The sequence below is a fragment of the Chiloscyllium plagiosum genome, chromosome 9 (genome assembly GCF_004010195.1).
Source record: "Chiloscyllium plagiosum isolate BGI_BamShark_2017 chromosome 9, ASM401019v2, whole genome shotgun sequence".
Taxonomy (NCBI): domain Eukaryota; kingdom Metazoa; phylum Chordata; class Chondrichthyes; order Orectolobiformes; family Hemiscylliidae; genus Chiloscyllium; species Chiloscyllium plagiosum.
Genome location: NC_057718.1, coordinates 85,471,583 through 85,497,078, shown reverse-complemented (window position 1 = coordinate 85,497,078; position 25,496 = coordinate 85,471,583). Strand labels below are relative to the sequence as shown.

General features: G+C 39.9%; 1 protein-coding gene and 1 long non-coding RNA gene across 5 annotated transcripts in view; one reads left to right on the top strand and one right to left on the bottom strand.

Annotated features, from left to right (window-relative positions):
* LOC122553019 overlaps positions 1 to 14,461 on the bottom strand; it is a 24,532-nt gene extending 10,071 nt beyond the window's left edge. The window contains exons 1-2 of the long non-coding RNA XR_006312591.1: positions 14,108 to 14,461; positions 8,903 to 8,994 (exon numbers count right to left, since the gene is read on the bottom strand). This is a non-coding gene — a long non-coding RNA (uncharacterized LOC122553019). The remainder of the gene's footprint in view (positions 1 to 8,902; positions 8,995 to 14,107) is intronic.
* Positions 1 to 25,496, top strand: part of LOC122553018 (acetyl-coenzyme A synthetase 2-like, mitochondrial) — a 54,486-nt gene that overhangs the window by 8,997 nt on the left and 19,993 nt on the right. For all 4 annotated transcript variants that reach the window (XM_043696430.1, XM_043696432.1, XM_043696434.1 and 1 more), the window contains exons 2-7: positions 2,031 to 2,127; positions 4,440 to 4,639; positions 8,494 to 8,669; positions 13,406 to 13,558; positions 19,584 to 19,731; positions 24,979 to 25,116. In XM_043696430.1, the coding sequence (XP_043552365.1) occupies positions 2,031 to 2,127; positions 4,440 to 4,639; positions 8,494 to 8,669; positions 13,406 to 13,558; positions 19,584 to 19,731; positions 24,979 to 25,116 (912 nt within the window). The remainder of the gene's footprint in view (positions 1 to 2,030; positions 2,128 to 4,439; positions 4,640 to 8,493; positions 8,670 to 13,405; positions 13,559 to 19,583; positions 19,732 to 24,978; positions 25,117 to 25,496) is intronic.

Below are 25,496 nucleotides of genomic sequence, written 5' to 3'. Positions count from 1 at the left end.
CGAACTCAGCACCGCCTTCCTAACCTGCAATCATCTTCCTGACCTCTCTGCCCCCACTCCACTGCGGCCTATCACCCTCACCTTGACCTCCCTCCAGCTATCGCATTTCCAAAGCCCCTCCCCCAAGTCCCTCCTCCCTACCTTTTATCTTAGCCTGCTGGACACATTTTCCTCATTCCTGAAGAAGGGCTTATGCCCGAAATGTCGATTCTCCTGTTCCTTGGATGCTGCCTGACCTGCTGCGCTTTTCCAGCAACACATTTTCAGCTCTGATCTCCAGCATCTGCAGCCCTCACTTTCTCCTCAGGGTTAATTTATGTCAATTTGAAATAAGCCTAACTGATTTCCTGCCACAAGTGGATCAGTTTCCCACTTGGGACCTTCCTGGCTTGAGACTTAATTATGGGGGGTTTTCCTTTGGCTGTCAGTACATTTGACTATTCCAGTGCTCTCCAGCTAGTGACCCATTTTTCATTACTCATCAACTCATCCAGAGCTTGGCTGCCCATTTCATAATTTGTGCAAAGTTCTGCTCTGCCCTTACCACTGTGCACCACTGATTTATGTTACCTCCCAGACCCTGAACCTCTTGATTTAAAAACTCATTCTTGTGCTTAAATCTCTTCATGGTCTTGCCTCTCCATATCTCTGTAACCTTACCGAGCCTTTTAATTACTGAGAACTGTGGTCCTTCAATTCTTATTACTTGCATATCCTCCACTTACTTCACCACAGAATTGCTGGCCATGCCTTTGGTTATCTAGACCCTAAGCTCTGGAATTCCTCATTGGGAATGTAAATCTCACTGTTTTTTCCTTCCCTCTCTTTAAAGACACATCAAAAAATCCACCTTCGAGCTTTTAATTGTCCTTCTGATATCTCTGTCTTTGAAATGTTCTCAACTTTAGTGCAATTACACTATATAAAGCACCTTTATGACAACATACTCAGTTAAATGCACTGAGAGAAATAGGTTGCTAGCCAGTAATTTAAAGTAATTGACTAAAGAATCAGGGGAAAGGTGCGGAGAAATCTTTGGCAGAGCTATGTTTTGTAATCTGGAGTACAGTGCCCAAAAGGATGGTTAAATTAGATGTAGTACAGGTACACAATCCTTTATTTGAAACGCTCCGCACTAGCTGGTTTTCAGAATTCGGAATTTTTCGAATTTCAGAGTAGGTGACAGTTCAACTGTGAAATATTTTAAAAGATCTTATCGAACAGCAGACTCACAGTGATTATGACGGGCCCTGAGACAGAATTGAGGCCTGCCAGTGCTGGACCACGTCACACATCGAGTGGGTGTGGAGTTGGGTTAACTGGTTGCATGCCAAACAACCTTGTTCATGAGATAAAAACTTCACAAAAAAACCTTTGGATTTTGGAGCTTTTCGGATTTCAGATAAAGGATTGTCTACCTGTAGTAAATTTCAAAAGGAGACAGATAAATACCTGAAATGGAAAGGTTTTCAGGGCCGTATTACAAAGAATGAAGTATGAGAACTAACTGGAATAACTCCTTCAAAGAATCAACACATGAGTGATGAGTCAAATAGCTTACTTCTGTGTTGTGAGATTCTAAGATAGCACAGGATTACTCTGTGAAGTAAATATATTAACATGTTCATTGTCAGGAGGGGATTTCTAGAAAAGAATTTTCATGATATTTGTGTGAGCACCCCCTCTATGTTTATTATATACGATGACCTATTAATTGTATAAACCTTCAGGGAGATGCAGCTAGTATATTGCGTAGCTCATAGCTATATAATCCTAAACACTTCTGCCTCTCTTAAAACCCACCTTAAAACCTACTTCTTTCACCAAGTTTTTTGTCATCTGGTTGTTCTTTTCTCTCCCTATCTTTCATTTTGTAACATACTTGTGAAGCATCTTGGGATGTTTTAGTAAGTTGAGAGCTGTTGTTAAATGAAGCAAAAAAATACAAGCTGTTTTTTTTGCATCAGCTGTCACCTCTAACAGTTATCATTTAATCTATTGTAATAACTTTGATTTTTTTTTCCCCTCAGTGAATTGCTTAGATCGTCATGCCAACCAGTACCCCAACAGAGTGGCTTTGATCTGGGAGAGAGATGAACCAGGCACAGAAATAAGGATTACTTACAGGTACAATCTTTAGTACACAATAACCCTTTAAACTATTTATATTTCTAATTGTTACAATACGGCTGTGAACCCTTCTGTTAATTAAACCAAACACCGAGAAAAGGTCACCTTGCCTCATAATCTATTAAAATATGAGTGATAGAGAACTCCCAAATTTCACTATTAAAGAAAATAACATCAATTTATTTATTTCACCCTGAACCTGAAACAACAACTATTCACAACTCTGAGCCCCCTTTCTCTTAACTGCTTATTATCTGCCTCCAACTCTATAACAATATATTGTTCCAATAAAACATTTATTAAAATCACATCAACTTAATTTCAAAACCATACAGCGACTGCCATCTTTGGTGTCTGTCTTCTTCCAGCTGAAGCTATCCCTGGGTCGTTTTCTTTCCTTTTACTGCAAATATGTTTCATATGGAAAGGTACCTTTGATAGAGAATGTCTCCTAATTTCTTGGATCTGTGTTGATGGCAGCTGCTCTGTCTGATTTTCAAAATGCCTGCCTTTTTTATATCCTCAACTTTGGATTGTCTCATTGATTTGATGTTGGCAAAACAGTAGATTCAAACTTGAATGGGTTTTAGTTGCCTGGGGCGTAATTTAAACTGATTGGTTAAATTCAAATTGTTGTCAAAACAGCATCCAAAACTCAGGTATCCATTTCACAGTCAAATATTACATATTTTCAATTTTCCAGGACACTCTGGGACTTAGTCATATATCACAGGTGCTTGTAAGCTCTCAGTACAACAGCACTCCCTCTCTCTTAAAGGTACAATACATGCCTTTAACTTCATAACACCAATCAACCTGTTCAGGGATGTTATTACACACCTCTGGAGCAGGTGGAACTTTAAAGCAGTTTAACAAATAATCTTAAATTCAATTAAATATGTGAAAGGTGTGCAATTAAATAAATTAGATTAGATTAGATTAGATTAGATTACTTACAGTGTGGAAACAGGCCCTTCGGCCCAACAAATCCACACCGCCCCGCCGAAGCGCAACCCACCCATACCCCTACATTTACCCCTTACCTAACACTACGGGCAAGGTATCGTCCAATTCACCTGACCTGCACATCTTTGGATTGTGGGAGGAAACCGGAGCACCCGGAGGAAACCCACAAAGACACGGGGAGAACGTGCAAACTCCACACAGTCAGTCGCCTGAGGCTGGAATTGAACCCGGGTCTCTGGCGCTGTGAGGCAGCAGTGCTAACCACTGTGCCACCGTGCTGCCCACTTTTTAAAATTAATTCGATTAATCAAAGAACGCTGGTTTATCATGATTAAAGCTAGTATCCTTCCATTGGAAGTTACCATGTCCAGCCTATATATGACTCCAAATTGAAATTCCTGACTCTTTATGCTCTCAGGGCAAGAACAGAGGAGTAATAAGTACGACCTTGCCAGAGTTTCCTAGATTCCACAAACAAATAAAACTTAAGCTGATAATAACCATCTGGTTCAGAGTGTCAGCCTCATACTATGAATATGGAATTATCATAAGAAATAATTATTTGTTACTCTCAGTGTGAGGGATGGTGGCGTTTAAGGCAGATGAATGCTGCAATTCACTTGTGAGGCCTAGAGGTACACTTACTTTCAAGGTAGTGTAAAACAAAGCAGTTTTAAACTACTTGTAAAGACTCCTTCAAACCCTAATCCTGTGTACAGCTGTCTCCACTGGTTTAAATTGGGGTTGAATGCCAATGATTTAACAGAACCCCACGTGGTCTCCCTATCCCCTTCCCCTTCATGTTTTTCATGCAAGCATTGCCCTTATCAGGCATTACTTGTTAATGTTTCACTAGCCACATTGGTGGTGGAAAATATCGAATAACATTTTTGCACAATGGTGTCTTTTTACTATGTTGCCATAGACACACACACAGCCACAGGTGATTTGTGGGAAGTATAAGTACCACTGCTGAGTCCTCCTTCGGTGCAGCAGTAGAATGGGGCAATTAAAAAAAAAGGAGTACTAGAGAGTCTTCTCAGTCTAGGAACTGGCTCTGAGCTAGCTGGTCAAGTCCATGTATTGTGCACATGTAAATAAAGGGTGACTTGGTGACAGGATACTGGCAAAAAAAAACTATTGTGCATACATGTATGAGGCTCCTGTTAATTCAGGCAGCCTCTTCACTCCTCAGCCATTTTCAAATTTTAACAGAGCAGTCGTTTAACGTGATCCATTTTTAACTGCTGTCCTGGTACCTGATGGACACTTGAGTGATTGTCCACAACTACACCTGCCTGCCCTCTCCCCAGTGATTAGTAAATGGATGTTTTGTGTTGCAGGGAACTTTTGGAGACCACGTGTCGACTGGCTAACACTTTGAAGCGTCATGGGGTGCAGAAAGGGGACAGAGTCGCAATCTATCTCCCAGTATCTCCTATTGGTATAGCTTCAATGTTGGCTTGTGCTAGGATTGGTGCCGTGCATACAGTAGTCTTTGCAGGTTTTAGCAGCCATGCACTGAGTGAAAGGATCTCTGATGGTAAGTCAACAAAGATCTTTCACATTTCTTTTTGCTGATTAATTTGTTGAAGAGTCACATCCATTTTCAAATCAAGCAGTTAGATGGTGGAACAGGTCATGTCAGAGGTTCAGTCTACTGGAGGCATGGGTTCAATCTAAGTTCAAGTAATTCATAAATACCTGGTATTAAAAGCTTGTCTTGGTAATAATGGCAACCACGAAATGATCATTGATTGTAATAACGATTAACTTATATGCCTTGGGGATGGAGATTACACCTCTTCCCATCCTATCTCTTGCAAAAATGCCATCCCGTATTCCCAATTCCTCCACCTCCGCCGTATCTGCTCCCAGGAGGACCAGTTCCACCATAGAACACACCAGATGGCCTCCTTCTTTAGAGACCGCAATTTCCCTTCCCACGTGGTTAAAGATGCCCTCCAACACATCTCGTCCACATCCCGCACCTCCGCCCTCAGACCCAACCCCTCCAACCACAACAAGGACAGAACGCCCCTGCTCCTCACCTTCCACCCTACCAACCTTCCCATAAACCAAATCACCTGCCGACATTTCCGCCACCTCCAAACAGACCCCACCACCAGGGATATATTTCCCTCCCCACCCCTCTCCGCCTTCCGCAAAGACCGCTCCCCTCTACATTGGGGAGACTGGGCGCCGCCTAGCAGAGCGCTTTAGGGGACATCTCCGTGACACCCGCACCAATCAACCAAACCGCCCTGTGGTCCAACATTTCAACTCCCCCTTCCATTCTGCCGAGGACATGGAGGTCCTGGGCCTCCTTCACCGCCGCTCCCTCACCACCAGATGCCTGGAGGAAGAACGCCTCATCTTCCGCCTCGGAACACTTCAACCCGAAGGCATCAATGTGGACTTCAACAGCTTCCTCATTTCCCCTTGCCCCGCCTTATCCGAGTTTCAAACTTCCAGTTCAGCACTGTCCCCTTGACTTGTCCGGACTTGTCCGACCTGCCTAGTTCCTTTCCCACCTATCCACTCCACCCTCTCCTCCCTGACCTATCACCTTCATCTCCTCCCCCACTCACCCATTGTACTCTATGCTACTCTCTCCCCACCCCCACTCTCCCCTAGCTTATCTCTCCACGCTTCAGGCTCTCTGCCTTTATTCCTGATGAAGGGCTTTTGCCCGAAACGTCGATTTCGCTGCACGTTGGATGCTGCCTGAATTGCTGTGCTCTTCCAGCACCACTGATCCAGAATCTGGTTTCCAGCATCTGCAGTTATTGTTTTTACCCCATGGAGATTAGCTGTCCTAGTCTACATGTGACTCCAGACCCACAGCAATGGCCATCTAAGATAAATTAACAAGCAGTGAGTTGCAAAGGGCATTTATGGACAGTCAACAAATGCTGCACTCAAAAGAATATAAAAATCTTGCATCTGGACCAACGTTCCTTCTGAACTGTGCAGTCACACAGCTACACCATTCTCTGTGTATGCCAATCAGTTTGCCAATGCATTGACTTCTAGTTTTGGAAGTCACTGCTACAGAGGTCTGCGCACCGAAAAACGATTTAGAGGGAATTTTTTTTTCGCACGAATCAAATTTCTCCTGTTTATTTTTTTAAATTTTTTAAAAAATTTCACCCCCACACTACCACCTAAGTGCGGTAGTGCTTATTTTTTTCCCAGCACCCATGGTGTGTGTGTGCAGGTGTGAGACACAGTGAAAGACACAAAGTGCACGAATCTTTATTCAAATTCCACCGCCAGGATGATAGGAAAACATCCGGGTGGCCAGTGACAAACACTGCCCTTCACATCAAAGGGCAGTGCTGTGTGATTTAGAGGGAATATCAATGTGGATTGTCCTGCATTCATTGGTCTGCAAGGTGCATTTGCTAAATTGATATCAGTTTATCCAATTAACATTTTTAATTGATTCTGTTTTCAATTTAACGGATAATCAAATAAATGGAAGGAATCTGCAATCCCATTAAATAAATATATATCTGAAAACAAAGTGCTGGCGCTGCTGGAAATCTAAAATAAAAACAGAAAATGCTTTAAATGTTCAGCAGGTCTGACAGTATGTGGGAAGAGAGAAGCAGTGTTAATGTTTCAGGTCATGATCATTGCATCTTCCAGCACTTTCGGTTTATATTTAAGAAAATATATATGCTGTTAATTTGATTTGATTTATTGTAGTCATGTGTACCTAAGTATAGTGAAAAGCTATACTTTGTTTGTGAGCAGTACAGGCAGATCATAGCAAGCAAAGATGTACAGATCCTGTGGTACTTAGAGTGAAGCATATAGATAATACTGGACAGGAGGTGTGCCAAGCAAGATCAACATTAACGAGATCAACACTGAAGTTCAGAGTAATTTGTGTGGTGAAAATAGACTTTACACAGGGAAAGTAAGGAACAGTTCTGTAATTTTATTTGTATTACATTAGATAGTCATCTTGAATTGTATTATTGGTCTTGGATTATTTTTGTGTTGTGGAAATAGGTCATGCACAAAAGTGTTCAAATTCATTTCTGTTTCCAGTGTGTCACTTAGCTTCCAATACTCATGCAATAGTCTCTTTTCAGAAAATAACATGCAATTCTGATCTCCCTCCTATAGGAAGGATGTTGAGAAATTTGAAAGGGTTCAGAAAAGATTTACAAGGAGGTTGCCAGAGTTGGAGGGTTTGAGCTATAGGGAGAGGCTGAATAGGCTCGGGCTGTTTTTTCTGAAGCATTGGAGGCTGAAGGGTGACCTTATAGAGATTTATTAAGATCATGAAGGGCATGGAGAAGGTGGGATGGGGGAAGTCCAGAACTAGAGGGCATAGGTTTAGGGCGAGGGGAAATAATATAAAAGGGACCTAAGGTGCAACTTTTTCATGCAAAGAGTGGTGCATATATGGAATGAGTTGCCAGACGAAGTGGTGGAGGCTGATATAATTAGAACAATAAAAAGGCATCTGGATGGATATTTGAATAGGAAGGGTTTGGAGGGATATGGGCCAGGTGCTGGCAAATGGGATGAGTTTATTTTAGGATATCTGGTTGGCATGAGTGAGTTGGACCAAAGGGTCTGTTTCAATGCTGTATGTCTCTATGACTGTATGACTGTACAATGAGCCAAGGTTCTAATGTAGCTGCACAGATTATTCTTTGAAATGTCATATGGTCAAGTTAACAGACATGTTGTTTAGTGAATGTTTGAAATGGCATAAAAAGTCTTCATGTTTTAGATGTCCTGACCTCATTTCAATTTGAGGCAAACATGCTATGTACTCTAAATGGAGCATCCACTTCCTGCTGCTTGACAAGCTGGGCTGCTGGTATAAAGGGATGGTGTGACTGGGTTGACAGTGGCAGGCAGTATATTTGTGCAACCAGGATGTGGTTAGCAGCACAATGAGCAAGGGTACTGCTGAACCCAATGACAAACATTATATTCTCAAATGTGCAACAATGTTGCAAGAACTCTTACAGATGACTGGACCACTTAATAACCACATTTGGATGACAATATTTTTGAGAAAAATAATTTAGAACATAGAATAGCCCGTATGTGCTGCTTCAGTATGTGCTGGAGGCTGTATCAAATTCTAGAAAGCCTGAGGAAAGCACTGACTGCACTGAGTTTCACTTAATGTCTGGAAGGAGTGCTAACATTCACAAAGGGCCTAACACCAGGTTCAGGCAGCTACCTGGATACTGAATGTCAAGACCACTGAGTGTCAGCCTTTTTACGGTTGATTTGGAACATGTTGCAAAGCCCTGTAAACTTTTCCCTTTTTTGATCCAGTTTCCTAGCTGTAGAATTACAATTCCTTAGCATTTAAAATAAATCAATGTATTATGACAGTGTTTGTCTTTGCCTAACTAGCCCAATGCAAGGCTGTTATCACCTGCAATCAAGGAGTACGTGGTGGTCGTGTTATTGAGCTGAAGAAGATGGTGGATGAGGCAGTAAAGTCATGTCCCACAGTAAAATGCATCTTTGTGGCACAGAGAACAGACGGCAAAGTTCCAATGAGCAATATCGATATACCGCTTGAAGAAGTAAGTCTTCATTACAGTAACACCGTTGAACTTAAGAAGCTTTTTTTTGCTTGGTAGCTTTATATTTTTAAAAATTGTGATTATTAAAACTGTCACTTTGCAAAGTTTGTTACTTAGTACAGGTGCATAATCCTTTATCTGAAATGCTTGGGACTAGCTGGTTTTCGGAATTCAGAATTTTTTGAATTTCAGAATAAGTGACAGTTTGATGGTGAAATTTTAAAAATACTTACCGGTGTGATAAAGTACAGATTTGAGACGGCCCAGGGAATTCCTTATGAACTCAACCTGTAATCCTCTCTTTGTTCGTCCTGGAGATCATAGTCTGGAATAAAAAATAACTCTTACAGATAGTTTAGTTTAAATTTTAATCATCCCCTTCATTTACTAATAGCATCACTGTTACAGTGATTTTAAGGATAATGAGGGACTCACATTCTATAAGTCATATTCAGGGAGTTTAGCCTCATAAATCCTGGCTGTGGCATGTAGCTGCTTTACCAAGTGTGCGAGATTTGTATCACTGGCCAGCTTTTTTTTTAATGCGACAAAAGCAGCAACCACGCTCTATATTTCATAAACAAAGAATAAACACCAAAACAAACAGAACAAAACCATAGCAGACAAACAAAGCAAAACGGCAAAGCAAGACATGCCAAGCTGAACAGACACAACAGAGAAGATAATATCGACCTAAAATTTTCACTAATCAACAACCCCAACAACAAACAAGATTAGTGATTTCTGCAAAACATTCCTGACATTCTAAAATCCTGACAGTTTATGTTTTTAGTACGTATTTAAACAATCTCATTTAGGGTTCCGTCAAGGTACCGTGAGAATGAAATGGGGAAGCATCACACAAAGATGCAGACTAAGACCAATCAAGGTGTAATCCTACCTTGTGGGCTCGTTGGTCTCGAGTCCGACCCACAGGCGAAGTTCCCCTTTTCCAGTTTCACTCAAACATATCCCTTGTTGGAACCTTTCTCGCAGTGCCAAATTGATAAAATACAGATTTGAGATGGTCCAGGGAATTCTTTATGAACTCAACCTGTAAGCCTCTCTTAGTTCTTCCGGAGATCACACCTTTGGTAGTCTGGAATAAAAAAACGCTTACAGACAGTTTAGTTTAATTTGGATCATCCCCTTTGTTTACTAATAGCATCACTGTTACAACATAACACTGATACCTATAAGTCAGGCTAACTGGATACTGATAACCCAGGAGAGTAGGACATCGCTCTTCCTTCAAGAGCCCTGGCAGGCTACTCTGTTGTACGATCTCAAACAGACTACCTTTACACGCAAGTTTACAAAGGCTGTACTGTCACAAACACAAAAAGTTCACAAAAACACTGCATGTTCTGAACTAGACAGGTAATAGTGAAGGACAATAATTTGAGAGAGAAGTTAATTGATACAGAGTTTCATTTCGAGGTCAGAATCAAAAATTGATATTAATTTCACAAAGGAATGTTATCACTCGGTGTCCTGTTTATCCAGATTCATTGATGTTAAGGCAAATGTTCTTAATTGTCTTACCCTCCCTGGCTGTCTATTTTCTAGTGTGCAGCAAATGTGTTCTATAATTCAAAGTTACATTTTAGTCTACATGTTTAAGGAGAAGTTTTAAGGCTATAAACTTTCTCAGGAGGAGCAGACTCACTCAGTAAAACGGACCTTGAGAGAGAATTGAGGCCTGCCGATGCTGGGCCACACCCCCACACGTTGCATCGAGTGGGTGTCGACTTGGATTAACTGTTTGTACATCAAACAACCTTGTTAATGAGAAAAAAAACTTCACAAAAAAACCTTCGGACTTTTGAGCTTTTTGGATTACAGAATTTCGGATAAAGAATTGTCTACCTGCATTATTGTGTAAGAGCCATTGTTAATAGTGGAACACATAGATGTTGACAATGAGATCTAATTAAAGCAGGAAAGCACAGGGCTTTCTGGAAAGAAAGAAGTTCTTGCATTTGTATATCATCTTTTGTGACGTCAGATCATGCCAAAAATTGCTTTATATACAATCAAGTACATTTGAAGTAAACGCATAGAAGTGAGAAGTTGTCATTGTTGCTGGTAACACATACGACCAGTATGCTCATGGCAAAGTGCCACAAATACAATATGTTAATGACCAGTTAATCTGATTTACTGATATCCTTTCAATGATAAATATTGAACAGGACACTGAGGAGAACGTTCTTGATCGTCACATAGTATATATTTTACATCCACATGGGACCTCAGGTTAACACCGAATCCATAAAAAGGCATATTTGAGAGTGCAGCACTCCCTTAGTGTTGCATTAGTGTCAGTAAAGCTCAATTTGATTGATGGTATTATTGACAGTGATATGAACAATAACGTGGAGACAATGAGGTCTGCAGATGCTGGAGATTAGAGTTGAGAGTGTTTTGCTGGAAAAGCACAGCAGGTCAGGCAGCATTGAGGACCAGGAAAATCTGGCCCAAATGATTCCTGATGAAGGGCTCCGGCCCAAAACATTGATTTTCTTGTCCCTCAGATGCTGCCTGATCTGCTGTGCTTTTCCAGCAACATACTCTCAACTATGAACAATAACGTGCTCAGTAATATTTAGTTTTGAGTTCCGTGAGGAGACATTTAACTCCAGACCGCAATAGATAGAGCCTTGGAAAGAGGAGTTGAATTCCAGAAGCAGAATGGACATTTTTGCTCTTAATATGTATTTTACTGAATTTGTCAAAAAAAACTAAAGTAAATGGAAACTAGGGCGAAACTCTCCACTGGCTGGAATCACAACTAACTCAAAGAAAAACTGTTATAGTTGCTGGAGGCAAATCATCTCATCACTAGGACTGAGCTGCAGGAAGTCCTCAAAGAAATGTCTCCCAGACCCAAACATCCTAAGCTGCTTCTCACAACCTGTTCTCCATCATAAAATCAGAGTGGGGATGTTCGCTGATGATTGCTTAATGTTCAGTTCCATTCACAACTTCTCACCAAAGAGGTAAACTGTGACTGTAGGCAGCAAGACCTGGACAATATTCAGGCTTGGGCTGCTAAGTGGCAAGTAATAGTCGCATCATTCAAATGCTAGGTATTGACCATCTCCAACAAAAGAATCTCCCTTGACCTTCAATGGCATTATTAATGCTGAATACCCCTTTCATCAACATCCTGGTGTTTACCATTAACAAGAAACTCAGCTGAAGCAGACATATAATAGGGTGGCGAAAGTGAGGACTGCAGCTGCTGGAGATCAGAGCTGAAAATTTGTTGCTGGAAAAGCGCAGCAGGTCAGGCAGCATCCAAGGAGCAGGAGAATCGACGTTTTGGGCATGAGCCCTTCTTCAGGAATATAATAGGGTGGCTCCAAGAACAGTCTAAAGGCCAGAATTTCTGCAGTGAATAACCCAAAACTTGAATCTGCAAATGCTCATCCATCAATTCCAAGATCAAAGTCACGAGTGTGATTAAATAATTGTTACAATTCCCATTGGATTTAACTAAATTTACTGGATGACCCTAAAATAAGAAATAACCCAAAATATTCCATTTTTATTTACATATGTAAAATGGAATTGTATTCAAACAGATTTACTTTTCATTAGTGGGACACCTAAAACATGAATTGTGGACTTCATACTTTTCAAGGGAAGGTCTAAACTTACTGAAGTACCTTTTTGGTAAATTAAACTTTTGGATACGTCCAAGAACATTTTTGGGATCGGTTATGTGTCATTTAGGATTGTTTAAAGTAGATGTGAATGTGTGTTAAAAGTGGATATGCTCATTGAAACTGCCAAGCTGTAAAGGCATTTAATTTAAACTGCTTTGAATTTTAAAAAACCTGCATTTAAATCTTGTCTGTTGACCTAAGCCTGCTGGCTATCAGTATATAATTTGTGTTGGTTGACTCATTTCACAACCTATAATTATCATTATGACATGCCTGTCAATTCACAACTTGTTTGACAGTACCATGCAGTTACAAAGACTTTGGTGTGGAGCTATGAATACAAATTTTGTATTTATAAGAGATGAGCAATTAAAGGAATGTAAATGCAACAGAGTTTTTAAAATCAATCATTGTACTTTTTCTTAATTAGTGAAATAATCAAAAGACAAAAAAACTTTATTTCAACTCAGCATAGGTCCTGAGGTCTGCCTGTGATGGATCCTGGGTGAGTTGGCATGGAAGGTGTAAGGACATCGGTTGTCACAGTGGGTATGGGAAGGGCTAGGACGGGTGCGTAGATGGACATTCATTGACATGGGAGGCGTGAGGCAGCATGGGGTTGGGTGGGAGAATGGTTTGGCATGTATGACATGAGGTTTGTCTGGTGGGTGAAGGCTGAGGGCTGTATTTCATTTACTTGTTTCTTTATAGCTGGGACAATGTACAGAAGGCAAAGGCAAGCCTTTTATAAAATTGCCTCTGTACTCAGCAACCCCTATGGCTATGTCTACCCTCTTTCTGAGGATGGTGAATCCAATTCCCACTAAGGCCCAGCACCACGCACACATTAATCAAATCATCCGCCATACTAACCATTGTCAATCTGGTGAAAACACAGAAATAGGCAGACACAAAGTATGGGTCTTTTGTAGATTGAATCTACCATTAGAATGTAGGTGTATTTCACATTATTGTCATGTCTAAATTATACAGAACAACTATTAAACACATTTTCCTGGAATAAAACATCAGCTCAGATGATCTGCCTTTTTTCTTCCTCAGGAGATGGAGAAAGAGGAGCCGGTGTGTGAACCTGTGTCCATGGACAGTGAGGACCTGCTCTTCTTGCTGTATACTTCTGGAAGCACAGGAAAACCCAAGGGCCTAGTCCATACACAAGCTGGCTATCTGCTATATACATCTATTACCCACAAGGTATCAGTAGAGCAGGATGGTGAGCCTCAATGTTTTCCTTCTAGTATTTAATACTGATTACAGAAATTACTTAACATTAACGTACAAAGGCCAAAGGAATAAAGGCCAACTTCACAGATTGCATTTATCTGTAAAGTTGCTAATGCTAAATTACTTAACTAAATAAAAAAAATAAATATATGCTAGTCTCTGAGTTATGTTAACATACATAACTGTTAGGCAACTCATTGTAGGAATATCTAGATATGTTTTTCAGACAATTTTCTTATGTTTTGTATGATTTTACTTCCTACTCTTTAACAAGGCTGATGATGTAGATATTTACCTTAGCAGTATTATCTATCCAGAATATTAAGTTGATTAATTGTGAAAATTCATGCTAATAAAACTGCTTCTGATTATATTGCTTCCAGGATCGAAGAGTCAGTGACTGCAATAATATCAGTACAAAACACCTGGACTAGATTGCAAACAATGTCCCTGAAATTCTTTGGGTCTCTGACCCAGTGGTTAAGGGAATCACTGCTTTTGTTGTTCTCCAGCACTCACATGCCTTCCATTGCAGTTTGCGGGATCACTGGAAGCCAGGCACAAGCACCTCACAGTCCTTGGTGCTGGTATACATCCTGTGAATGAATAAGGGGTGCAATTTCCTTACACTAAATCTCTCCAACTCCCATTCACATCATAAAACCCATATCTTTTTATTTTACTGTATTTTTGATTATGAACTGATTTGGGAAAAGGACCATTTTAAAACCAATGATTATGAAAGAACTGCTGCACTTCTAAAAAACAAGTTACTGAATCTCGATGTGAGTCATATTTACATTGCAGCTTTGTTGAGAAAGTAGTGGAGGCTGTTAGTAGATGGGTCAGCAACAGATTACTGATTGGCTTGAGGAGTTGTGACCAGCTATGGATGCCAAAGACTGTCAGCCTGACAACAGCAACTGGATAGCTCAATAGTTTTTGGGTGTGAATGATTTTGACAGAAGCCTTTTTACAGCTGCTTTGGGAGCTGATCTATCTTTCCCTCCAAAAAATAGGTAATCAAAACCTGAAAAGAACCAGTGTATTTTTTCCTCACCTGTGTCCTTTAACCAAAGATTTCACAATTAATGTGACAATCGCTCATGTCTCCTGTGAACAAATGAAAAAAAAGAGAGGAGAAATTTAAGAACAGAACATGTATTTATTTTTAATTAATAGCAATTCTTCTTAAATAGGGTTAGACTTAAATTTAAGGTTATGAAACCTGATCTGTGGTTTTTGTTCAGCTGGGTTAATTTGATAGGATCTCATAAAACATATAAAATCCCAACAGGACTATACAAGATAAAAGTAGGAAACATTATCCTGAAGGAGAATAAGAAGGCTGAAACCAGAGGTCACTCTGAGGACATAGGGTAGAACATTTAAGACTGAGAAGAGGGAGAAATTTCTTCACCCAGGGAGTGGTGACCCTGTGGAATTCTTTGCCACAGAAAATGGTTGAGGCCAAAACATTGAATGTTTTCCAGAAGTTAGATATAATTCTTAGGGTTAAAGGGAGCGAAAGATTTGGGGACAAAGCAGGAAAATGGTACTATGTTGGATGATCAGCCATGATCCTATTGAATAGGGGCCGAATGCTTGCTCCTTTTTACCATGTTTCTACCCAACTGCTGCCTCTCTCTATTCCTTCACAATCTCTAAATTGTCAAACTATCTATTCAAACTATCTATACTAGACAAGCAGAAATTTCTTCCAATTAAATTTGACCAAAGCCCCACCCCAAACTTCCAGTTACCACTCTCTCTCACTTTTTGAGAATTGTCAGAGACTGAACCAGTCTTCTTGCAACATTGGTGTCATGGTTGACCCTACAATGCGCATCCATAGCTGTGCCAAATTGTATCTCTATAATACTGGTGGACTCACCTTGCCTCAAGTCATCTGCAGTTAATAATGGGGCGGCACGGTGGCTGAGTGGTTAGTACTGCAGCCTCACAGTGCCAGGGACCAGGGTTCGATTCCCGGCTCGGACAACTGTCTGTGTGGAGGTTGCACGTTCTCCCCGTGTCTGTGTGGGTTTCCTCTGGGTTTTCTGGTTTCCTCCCACAGTCCCAAGATGTGCAGGCCAGGTGAATTGGCCATGCTAAATTGTCCATAGTGTTAGGTGGATTAGTCATGGGTAAATGTAGGGGAATGGGTGGGTTGCTCTTCGGAAGGTCGCTCTTCGGAGGGTCGGTGTGGACTTGATGGGCCAAAGGGCCTGTTTCCACAGTGTAGAGAATCTAATGTAATGTAACTCCAGCCATGCGTTTGTTGTTTTGACACTTAACAATTCAGCACATTCCTACATGGCATATGCTTTCCCAATTTGGGCTCATTTGAAACAAAGTTTTCATCTATCACCCCAGTGCTTGCTAACTTAGATTGGCTCCTGGGAAAACAATGTCTTGATTTGAAAACTGTTTCCAGTTTACACCAACGTAGAGTTTGATTAGTGTGTTCCAATTAAGAACAACATATTGCAATTATGATCAAATTGTGGCCAATAAATTCTAGTTGAGATAATACATAGCAGTTCAGTTTTGGCCAACATATTCCGGTTAAGGCTATTATATTCTAATTAAATCCAGTATATTCCAATCCTAATTTAGTGTATTCCAATTATGACCTATCTCGCATCCTATAAGATCCTCACCTCTAGGTTCTCTCCTATTGGCACTTATACACTGCCTAAACTTGTCATCTGTTTGAAAGCTACCTCCTGCTCCATGACCCATTCCATTAAATTGCTGACCTCCCAGTTTTCCTTCCCTGCCCTTATTAGTTGATATTGCTAAAATTTCTCTCCCAATTTTATACTCAATCCCTCGCCTTCAAGTTTCTTTTTATCTTTTTCTTCAAAATTATACCATGATCCTACTGTTCTTATAAGCTACTACCTCATGTCAAATTTCCTAAAGTCTTTGAACATGGTGTGCCACCCAAATCTATGCCCATCTCTCCTGGAACTCCAAGTTCCTGCCAATCAGCTTTTCAAGTCCTCGCACCAAAAACCCTCTTAACCATAAGATGTAGGAGCAGAATTAGGCCATTTGGCCCATTCAGTTGCTCTGCCATTCGATCAGGCTGATACGTTTCTCAAGCCCATTCTCCTGCCTCTCCCAATAACCATTGGTCCCCTTATTAATCAAGGAAATTAACAAAGTCATATGATGTCCTATCCTATTGTGATTATAAAAAGCTCTCTGTTTTCAGCATTCTCACCTTGTCTTCAGCATGTGACATTGTTGGCAACATCATCCTTCACCAAAGCCTGTCTGCTGTGATCCAAATGGGTGAGACAAAATCCATCTGGCACTATGCTTAACTATACAGTTGTAACTGGAGAATAACCTGCAATGGCTTCACTTCCTTCTCCCACATTGTTATCTTTGCATCCCACAAGGATCTGCCCAAAGGTCTATTCTATTTTTCATCTACATATTGCTCCTTATGGGTAAACACTATCTTGATTTGAAAACGTCTATCCTTCATGGCCTCACCTCTCCCTAACTCTATAATTTCCTCAAGCTTCGCAGCCCTCTTGGAGATCTGTGATTCTCCAAACCTAGAGTCCTGAGCATTCCTGAGTTTTAACTGTATCATCATTTTCATTCTTTCACATGTGACGTGTCCATTGAGTTGTTGTCCATCTCTAATCTGAACTTGGGAAAGTGTTGATGAACTGCCATGTGGTACTGGACAGGGGATATGCCCAAGTGCTGTTAGGGAGAGAGTGCTCAAGATTTTGTTTTCAGCTGCCATGGTCCTAAACTTTCTAATTCTGTCACTCAACTTCTCCATCTCTGTTTCTTCCGCAAACACACTCCTTAAAACCTACATATCTCAACCAAGATTTTGGCCACATGCCATAATATCTTCTTATCTGGCTTGGCGTCAAATCTGGTTTGATAATGTATCTACAAATGTCTTGGGACAGTTTTCTGTATTAATGTCACTATACAAAGAATATTCCAATCATTAATAATTTTCTTGTTGTGACTAGTGTATTCCAGTTATGACTTGTTTATTCCACTATTACTGGTTTTGTAAGTGTGACCAATATTGTAATTAATTAGAAATAGTGCTGTCTTTGGATGTATATAACAATTAAGAGCAATATTTCTAATCAAGATAATGAAAATATTTGTGTCCACCGAGTGTAAAATTCAACCCCACATTTTTTCTATATCTCATGTAACTGACACAAAGTAATGGGGGTTGTGAATGAGAGGCTTCATTGTTTGAAGGACTCCTTTACAGGTTGTTTCTTGGAGGATGTAGGGTTATGACAGAGGGCTGGGAGGCAGCAATTGCCACAACCACTTTTGAATTTGCTTATTTGATGGATGGAATGGTGGAAACTAAGTAAAACTCAATTCTAAGGGCATCTTGGGCAGCAGGTAGTCCATTGCCAGCATCACCTTCTGCTTTGTGTTTCTGCCCTTTGTTCCTCCTGCAGGTCCAACGTTGCTGTTGTGCACTGCTATATAGACAGCAGACACCAAAATTGCATTGTATACCCTGGTCTCTGTGAGCTGAAGTGCACTTCTAGATCTATGAAGACATTTGAACTGCACCTTCAGCACTCCCAACAGTTTGTTTAATGATACACAATGGTTGTATGACATTAATTGTACTGTTTCTAGGCTGTATTCCTTAGAAGTTTGAGGGATGTCACTGACCATCTTTTAAGTAGCTCTGCATCCAGGTATTAAGACATTTGGTTGCTCACCTCTTGCATATTGACGGAGAGGAAGCCCTTTATTAACTTGCCTGGGTGAAGGGTGGTTGCTTTAGTTGTCACTTGCGGGCAGCACTACACCTATGGCAAACATTTCAGAGTCACAAATTTGGATGCTTCCCCCTTATGACTGGTGTCATCACAGATGAAGTTGACACTTTTGGCAAATAAGTAGTCAGCAAGCTCTCTTATGCATTTATCTACCACTAACTGTGAGATCCTGGCAATAATTCCAGGTGAGCCTGGAAGGATCCAGAGGCACAGGTGTCAAGGACAATGGTTATTTTGACAGGCATAGACACAGTAGGTTCAGTCAGTAGCAGGTCTGGTCCAGAAAGTTTGTAATGTCTGCCAAAATCTGACATGACAGTTTGTGCCTCCTGAGACACTGATGCTCTGACATGTCAAGGAAGCTTATCCACTATGCTCTGCCTATAGGCAATGTGCTATAGTAATGAACTGCAGGTCTGTAAGAAGTGGGCTGTTGCTAATGGAAGTACTGTTGCAGCCTGGTGCTTTGCCTCTTGCTGCTTTTCGATCTACTGCTGCTGGCAATTTATCTTGGATATAATCTGAGGTTCAAAGTAACCCTGCATAAACAACAGCCAGGAAATATGGTAGTGCAAGTCAGGCCTTTGAACATTCAAAGTGTTGATGGCACCTTCAATGCATGTAAAATAACATCCTCTGCGATATCATGGTAAAAGTACTGTGAATACACCATTTTCTACAACCAGATTTCCTTTTCATAGCTTCCACCCCTTTAGTTGCCACCTTCGTCTTGCCTGGCAATCACCTAGCAGGTTCGAGGAAGCATAGGAAACCTGCAGAGCCAAACGTTTTATTTCAAATTCCGTGTTACTATCACAGGAGTTGATCTTTTACATCATAAAATTGACAACCTACCTCTCCTGAGGGGTGTGATCTCATGTGGTCTACTGCAATTAAATATGAAAGTTGGCAGGTTGGAATGGGATTCCTGGCATACTTGTATTTTTCCAGGACTTCATCCCCAGCTGCAAACAAAACCCACTTGGCCTCATTCATTTAACTTGCTTACTGAGTGATTTTAATAGACGCTTACCCAATCAACTAATTGTATTACTTTTTTGTAAACTGGTATTGCAGGGTCTATTTTTGAGTCCTAGTTTTGTTTGTTACCTATAGAGTGAATCTTTTAGTGGAATAATTTTTCTGTTCCAGATACTAATTCATAAGGTTAACATACAAATGTTATCTTTCAGTATGTCTTTGATTATCAAGAAGGTGATATTTTTGGCTGTATGGCAGACATTGGCTGGATTACAGGGCACAGTTATGTGGCCTATGGCCCACTCTGCAATGGTGGCACGACTGTACTATTTGAAAGCACTCCTATCTACCCAAATCCAGGTAAGCACAATAAGGACTATTGTTAAAAAAAACATACTCTATGTACCTGTTTGAACTCCCTGTGATTGATGTAGTCAGAAAGAAAATAAATATGAACTTGGGCTGCCAGGAATGGGGTGGTTTCAACTGCCAGCTGGTGTTTACCAGGAAATTGCAGATTACAGTTATGCCTGGACCTGATAGCCTCACAATATCCAGATCTGATTACTTAATGTAGGACCTAAACATTTTGTGTGGGTTGCTTTGCTGTCTGATTTGGAGGAGAAAGTGAGGTCTGCAGATGCTGGAGATCAAAGTTGAAACTTTATTGCTGGAACAGCACAGCAGGTCAGTAATGTAGGACCTAAACATTTTGTGTGGGTTGCTTTGCTGTCTGATTTGAATAGCAAATTAAAATGTACGTGGCAGGCAAAAATGGCAGACAAGTCACCCAAATGATTCATATGCTCAGCCTGATACTGTGGTTTCCATTGGGCAGATTGAGTTAAAATCAACCCTATGGTCTTTCTTGACACCAGCATTCTGCATCCACACCTAAAATGTTGGAAATGCTCGTAGTTGTGAGATTAGGGCATAGTTTTGTCTTTCCAGGGAGTGACCGTTCAAGGTCTGGGATCCATTTATCTGTAATGGGAACATGAGAAAATTGAGGAAAATTTTGTCAATAAGTGCAAATAATTTTCTAGATCTAACCAATAACCAGTTTTGCTGGATTATGTCTCTTACTCCCAATTCACACTGCTACCATTTTCCCAACCTCCAGTTTGTCAGAGATTCTTCTTATCCCTATGCCTGTTCACCTGACATTCTTTGCTCACTATGCTGGCATTTCTTCCACACTTTGAGGAAAATTGAATACTGCTGTGAAATCTACACATGGGACCCTCCTGTTACAATAGGCATATGGAGGCATATGGAGGATAGTGGGCTAGTGTAGGTTAGGTGGGCTTGGATCGGCGCAACATCGAGGGCCAAAGGGCCTATACTGCGCTGTATTCTTCTATGTTCTATGTTCTAATAAATATGATTGCACAATCTGGAGCCAATGATGACAGTATACAGAGTCCATTCCTATAGACTGTACTGATGGTGAGTATGGGTAGGTGCAGCAGGCAGAATGAGATCCCACGCATGTATCAATTTCAGTGAATTCTAAAAAATCCAAGATGACAATCTTCTTAAGGCTTGTATTTCAAACAGCGCAGTGTCTCTGTACGTGAAAGCTATGTTGGAAATCTGAAGGTTTGTAAATTCACTGCAAGAGTAAGATTGTAAGAAAATTTAGGAAGACAGAAAAGGAAAAGGAGAGGAAGATACTTAGCAGCATTCTGATCTGTGCGTTGTTGTAGTTACAAGTAATCCTTGAAACCATACATAAACCATGAAACACTAATAGCTTTGTCTCAAATTAACAGATGTTTAAGGTACAGCTTTATAAGCAAAATGGCATCTTGACAGAGCAAACCTGTGAGCAAAAGAGAGAGACAAAATACATGTTTGCATAAAAAAATGCAAATTTAAAAAAATTGATCAAAAGAACCACAAACCAAGAAGTTATTTCCCTAAACCCTCATCATCGATATTATTTACCATCTAAAGATCAAGGAATACTTTGCAATATGTACAGAAATGAAATAAGAAATGCAAAGTGTGCATGTTCAGAATAAATCAAGAACTCTACCCACAGTGCAGTCTGCATATTGGCAGTGGTCTAGACATAGTTCAATCAAAGATGAGCTTGTGCTTGTGATTTCTTAATCTCAGTTACATCTTCCAGGGTCCAGGACATTTACTTCACAGGAAACATAAGGAGTATTTAGCTGATCATTCTCTTTTTTTCCACACACCTGACAGAAAAGGAAGGAGATTTCACTTTCTGATCCATCAGTTAACAAGTTAGTTACATATTTACTGCTATTTTAATTGCCTAGTGGAACTACTTACGTCCTGAAGGACAAAGTTTACAGTGTTCCACAGATATGAGAGCATGATTGGGAGTTAGTTATTTTTGACTTAATATAGTTGCATAAGTAGCTGCAATAAATAGTTAAACCCCTACATAATCTGGGAGTGTGACTTACTCAAGTATGCCAGGCATTGCATTTGTGAGAGGACTTTTTTTTAAACTTTCAAGTGACCTCTGGATGATTTAGTGAAACCACAAAAATTGATGCCATGTGAAATACGCTTTTTTGATTAATGATTCAGGTATGGACACTAAATTTAATATCTCCAAATTCGCACACAAAAAAAGCTGGGTGAGATGGAGATTTGTGGGGAGGGTACTGAAATGCTTTAGTGTGATTTGGACAAGTGAGTCAGCAAATGTATGGGGCAAATCAAGTATAACGTTGAAAATTCATTATTTCCAACATTACTGGTAGTAATACTGGATCTCTAATTGTCCTGAGAAGGTGTTGGTGGTCTTTCATCTTGAATCGAGGTTTGGATACGTATTAGTGAATCAGTTGGAATTTTGCTGACAATCTGGTAGCTTTATGGTTGCATCTACTGATAAAGTCTGTCACACTAAAATACCTTAACAGAAATCAGGAATCTATTTATTAAACAATGCAAAGTCAAATACAAAGTTGCTGTTTGCAATGTGATAAACATGGTGACAATTTAGGACAAGGACAGGTATTCAGAGTTAATTAAATGTATACTTCATTAAAACACAATTCTCTAGCCTAATAATTAGATATAATAATATCTAATTAGATATATTTCCCTAGTATAATTAAGTAGTAAGCTTAATGGTAGTAGTACTCTTGCCTGTTACCTAGGGGTTGTGGATTCAAGTCCTACTTCAGAGATTCAGCAAAACATTTCAACTGGTGGTCTACTGCAGTTACTGAAGGATCACATTATCAGAATTGCCATCTTCCAGAGGAGGCATTAACCTGCCTTCCATCTCAGATGAAACAAAAAGAACTCATGGCATAATTTTGAAGAAGTGTTAGGATATTCTGTCCAGTATCCTTCACAATATTTGTTTCTCATACATCAGTTAAAAGAGATGATCTGGTACTTATTGCGGTTGGTGAGGCTGTTATGATTTTAAGTTACTTGCCACATATCCTCTACCGCAACAGAGTTGACCCTGCCATAAGTTCTTAAATTGGGGCTGGAAAGTACTTCACGATGTCCTGAGGCTATATTAAGGCTATATCATATTTTCTTTGTTATGGTACAACTGCTAATGGGGAGGTGGTGGTGTAGTAGTATTGTCACTGGACTAGTGATCCAGAGTTAATGCTCTGGGACATGAGCTTGAATCTCACCAGGGCAGATGGTGAAACTTGAAAATCTGGAATTAAAAGTTAGTTCCCATAGCAATTATGCAAGCATTATCGATTGTCTTAAAAAACTCATCTGGTTCAATAATATCCTTGAGGGAAGGAAATCTGTTAACCTTACCTGCTCTGGCCTACATATGATGCCAGATCAACAGCATATCGTTGCATCTTAACTGACTTCTGAAATGGCCCTAGTAAACCAGTCAGTTCAAGTGGCAATAATTGCTGTCTCGGGCAGCAAAACTAACAGTCCCACAAACGAGTAATAAATGTTTTAAAACTGTTTTATCACACCTGAACTTCCCTTAACATCATTTAGTTTTCAGCTTTCTGACTATATCTTTTTACATTAGGGATGATTTAAAATATCAAAAAGCATTACAATGTAATAGCTGAAATTTGAGTAAATATTTGTACATAACTGTCAATATTTCAGTGGAACTTCAATAATTTCATGAGTATCACAGATGGAGGAGATCGACTATCTGTCCTGTATAACAGGTAAATCTTATCAGTGCTAACTACTTGCTGTGAGTGGTCAGAACTAAATCAGCTTTTTATTTGCAAATTATACTAATTAGTTTGAAGGGAATTCAAATTCTCAAAGTGCCATGATACGAATTGAATTAATTTACTCTGGCCTTACTGGGATTATAACCATTACAAAATTGCACAATAAAATCTTGGCATATTACAGCACAAATAGAGGCTATTTGGCCCATCATGCCTGGGTCAGCTTTTAAAAGAGAGAATAAATTAGCTCCATTCTATTGCCTCTTACCCTATAATCGAGGGATTTTCTTTTATTTTCAAATGTACATCTGGATCTCTTTTGAAAGTTGCTATTGAATCTGCTACCATCACTCCATTTCAGATCATAAGAATTCACTGTATAAAAATAAACGCTCCTTATCTGCTCGTCTCTGGTTTCTTTGCCATTACATATAACATATTACATATAACAGATGGACAATAACTTTGGCTATTGTCCATCTACCAGTGGAACAGTTTCAAAGAACGATACAAACATAAGGAGGCATCACGTCCATCAGTTCATCATGTCTGGCTTTTTGAATGTGCTATCCAAACAGGACCTCTGTTTGACAATGTCCTCATTGTTCTGTAGATATTTTGTAAATACATTTCAAATGATGTATTTTAATTCACAATTTGCAGCAATAAGTTCTCAACTCTATATTTTCTATTCAATTACTTCATAATTTTAAACACTAGCATGTAATATTCAACTTCTGTTCTGTAAGGAGAACAACCTTAGATTTTGTAATCTCTACACATAATCAAAGTTTTTCATTCTGAGAAATGTTCTCTCAGTTTTTAAGCTATAAATAAAATAGAGCGAAATGGAGAGTAAAGCATTCAATGCAGCAGACCATGACATAAGGAGACTATTTCTACCAAGATAACTGTACTGTATCTCAAATTTAATTTTGCGGTTGGGCTGCTGACATAAAGTAAGGAAACAGCCATCACATGAGAGTCAACCGGAAACCGGAAACAAGGGGATAAAAAGAAAGGAAATTATGTAATGCAGAAGCTCAACTTTAGCTGGTATAATGATAAACTTGAATGACTTAAAGAAGGACAAGCAACATTGTAAGACTATTTCTTTAAACTAACACAACTCTTAACCTCATTATTTGGCCAGTATATCACTTTTCCATGAAGTTTTTATTTCTTTAAGTTGAATTCTCTAATCTAGGATTTAGTTATGTCACTTTCGACCTCAATGGCAAAGACTGATGTACGTAAGTCTGAAACTACTGTGTACTATTAACCTCAATTAATTAACTAGGTAACATCTATTTTTTCAATCTAATGGCACCAAGTGACCTTAGTTCAACAACTGGTTTAATTTAGATGCATTTTGATCCAAATTCATGAAAGCTAAACCATGCGGATATTAATTCTCTCTGCATTTGTTTATCAGGTAGATACTGGGAAACTGTGCAGCGGTTACAAATCAATCAGTTTTATGGGGCTCCAACGGCCATTCGTCTGCTGCTGAAATATGGAGACAGCTGGGTGTCCAAATACGATCGGTCATCCTTGAAAACACTAGGCACAGGTAAATGCCAATCATGTCTGGAATAATAACTTGCTTTGAAGAGAGGCCAACATGTCATTCTCCAATTCAATGAAGACGACTGAAATAAGTGAGGGAATTATAGGCCACTTACTTCTCTGTCCATATATGTTGCCTGATCTGTTGAGTATTTCCAAAATTTTGTTTTTATTATATGTCAGGTTCTATTTGGCTTAGGGAGAAAGTGAGGACTGCAGATGCTGGAGATCAGAGCTGAAAATGTGTTGCTGGAAAAGCGCAGCAGGTCAGGTAGCATCCAAGGAGCAGGAGAATCGACGTTTCGGGCATGAGCCCGTCTTCAGGAATGAGGAAAGTGTGCCAAGCGGGCTAAGATAAAAGGTAGGGAGGAGGGACTTGGGGGA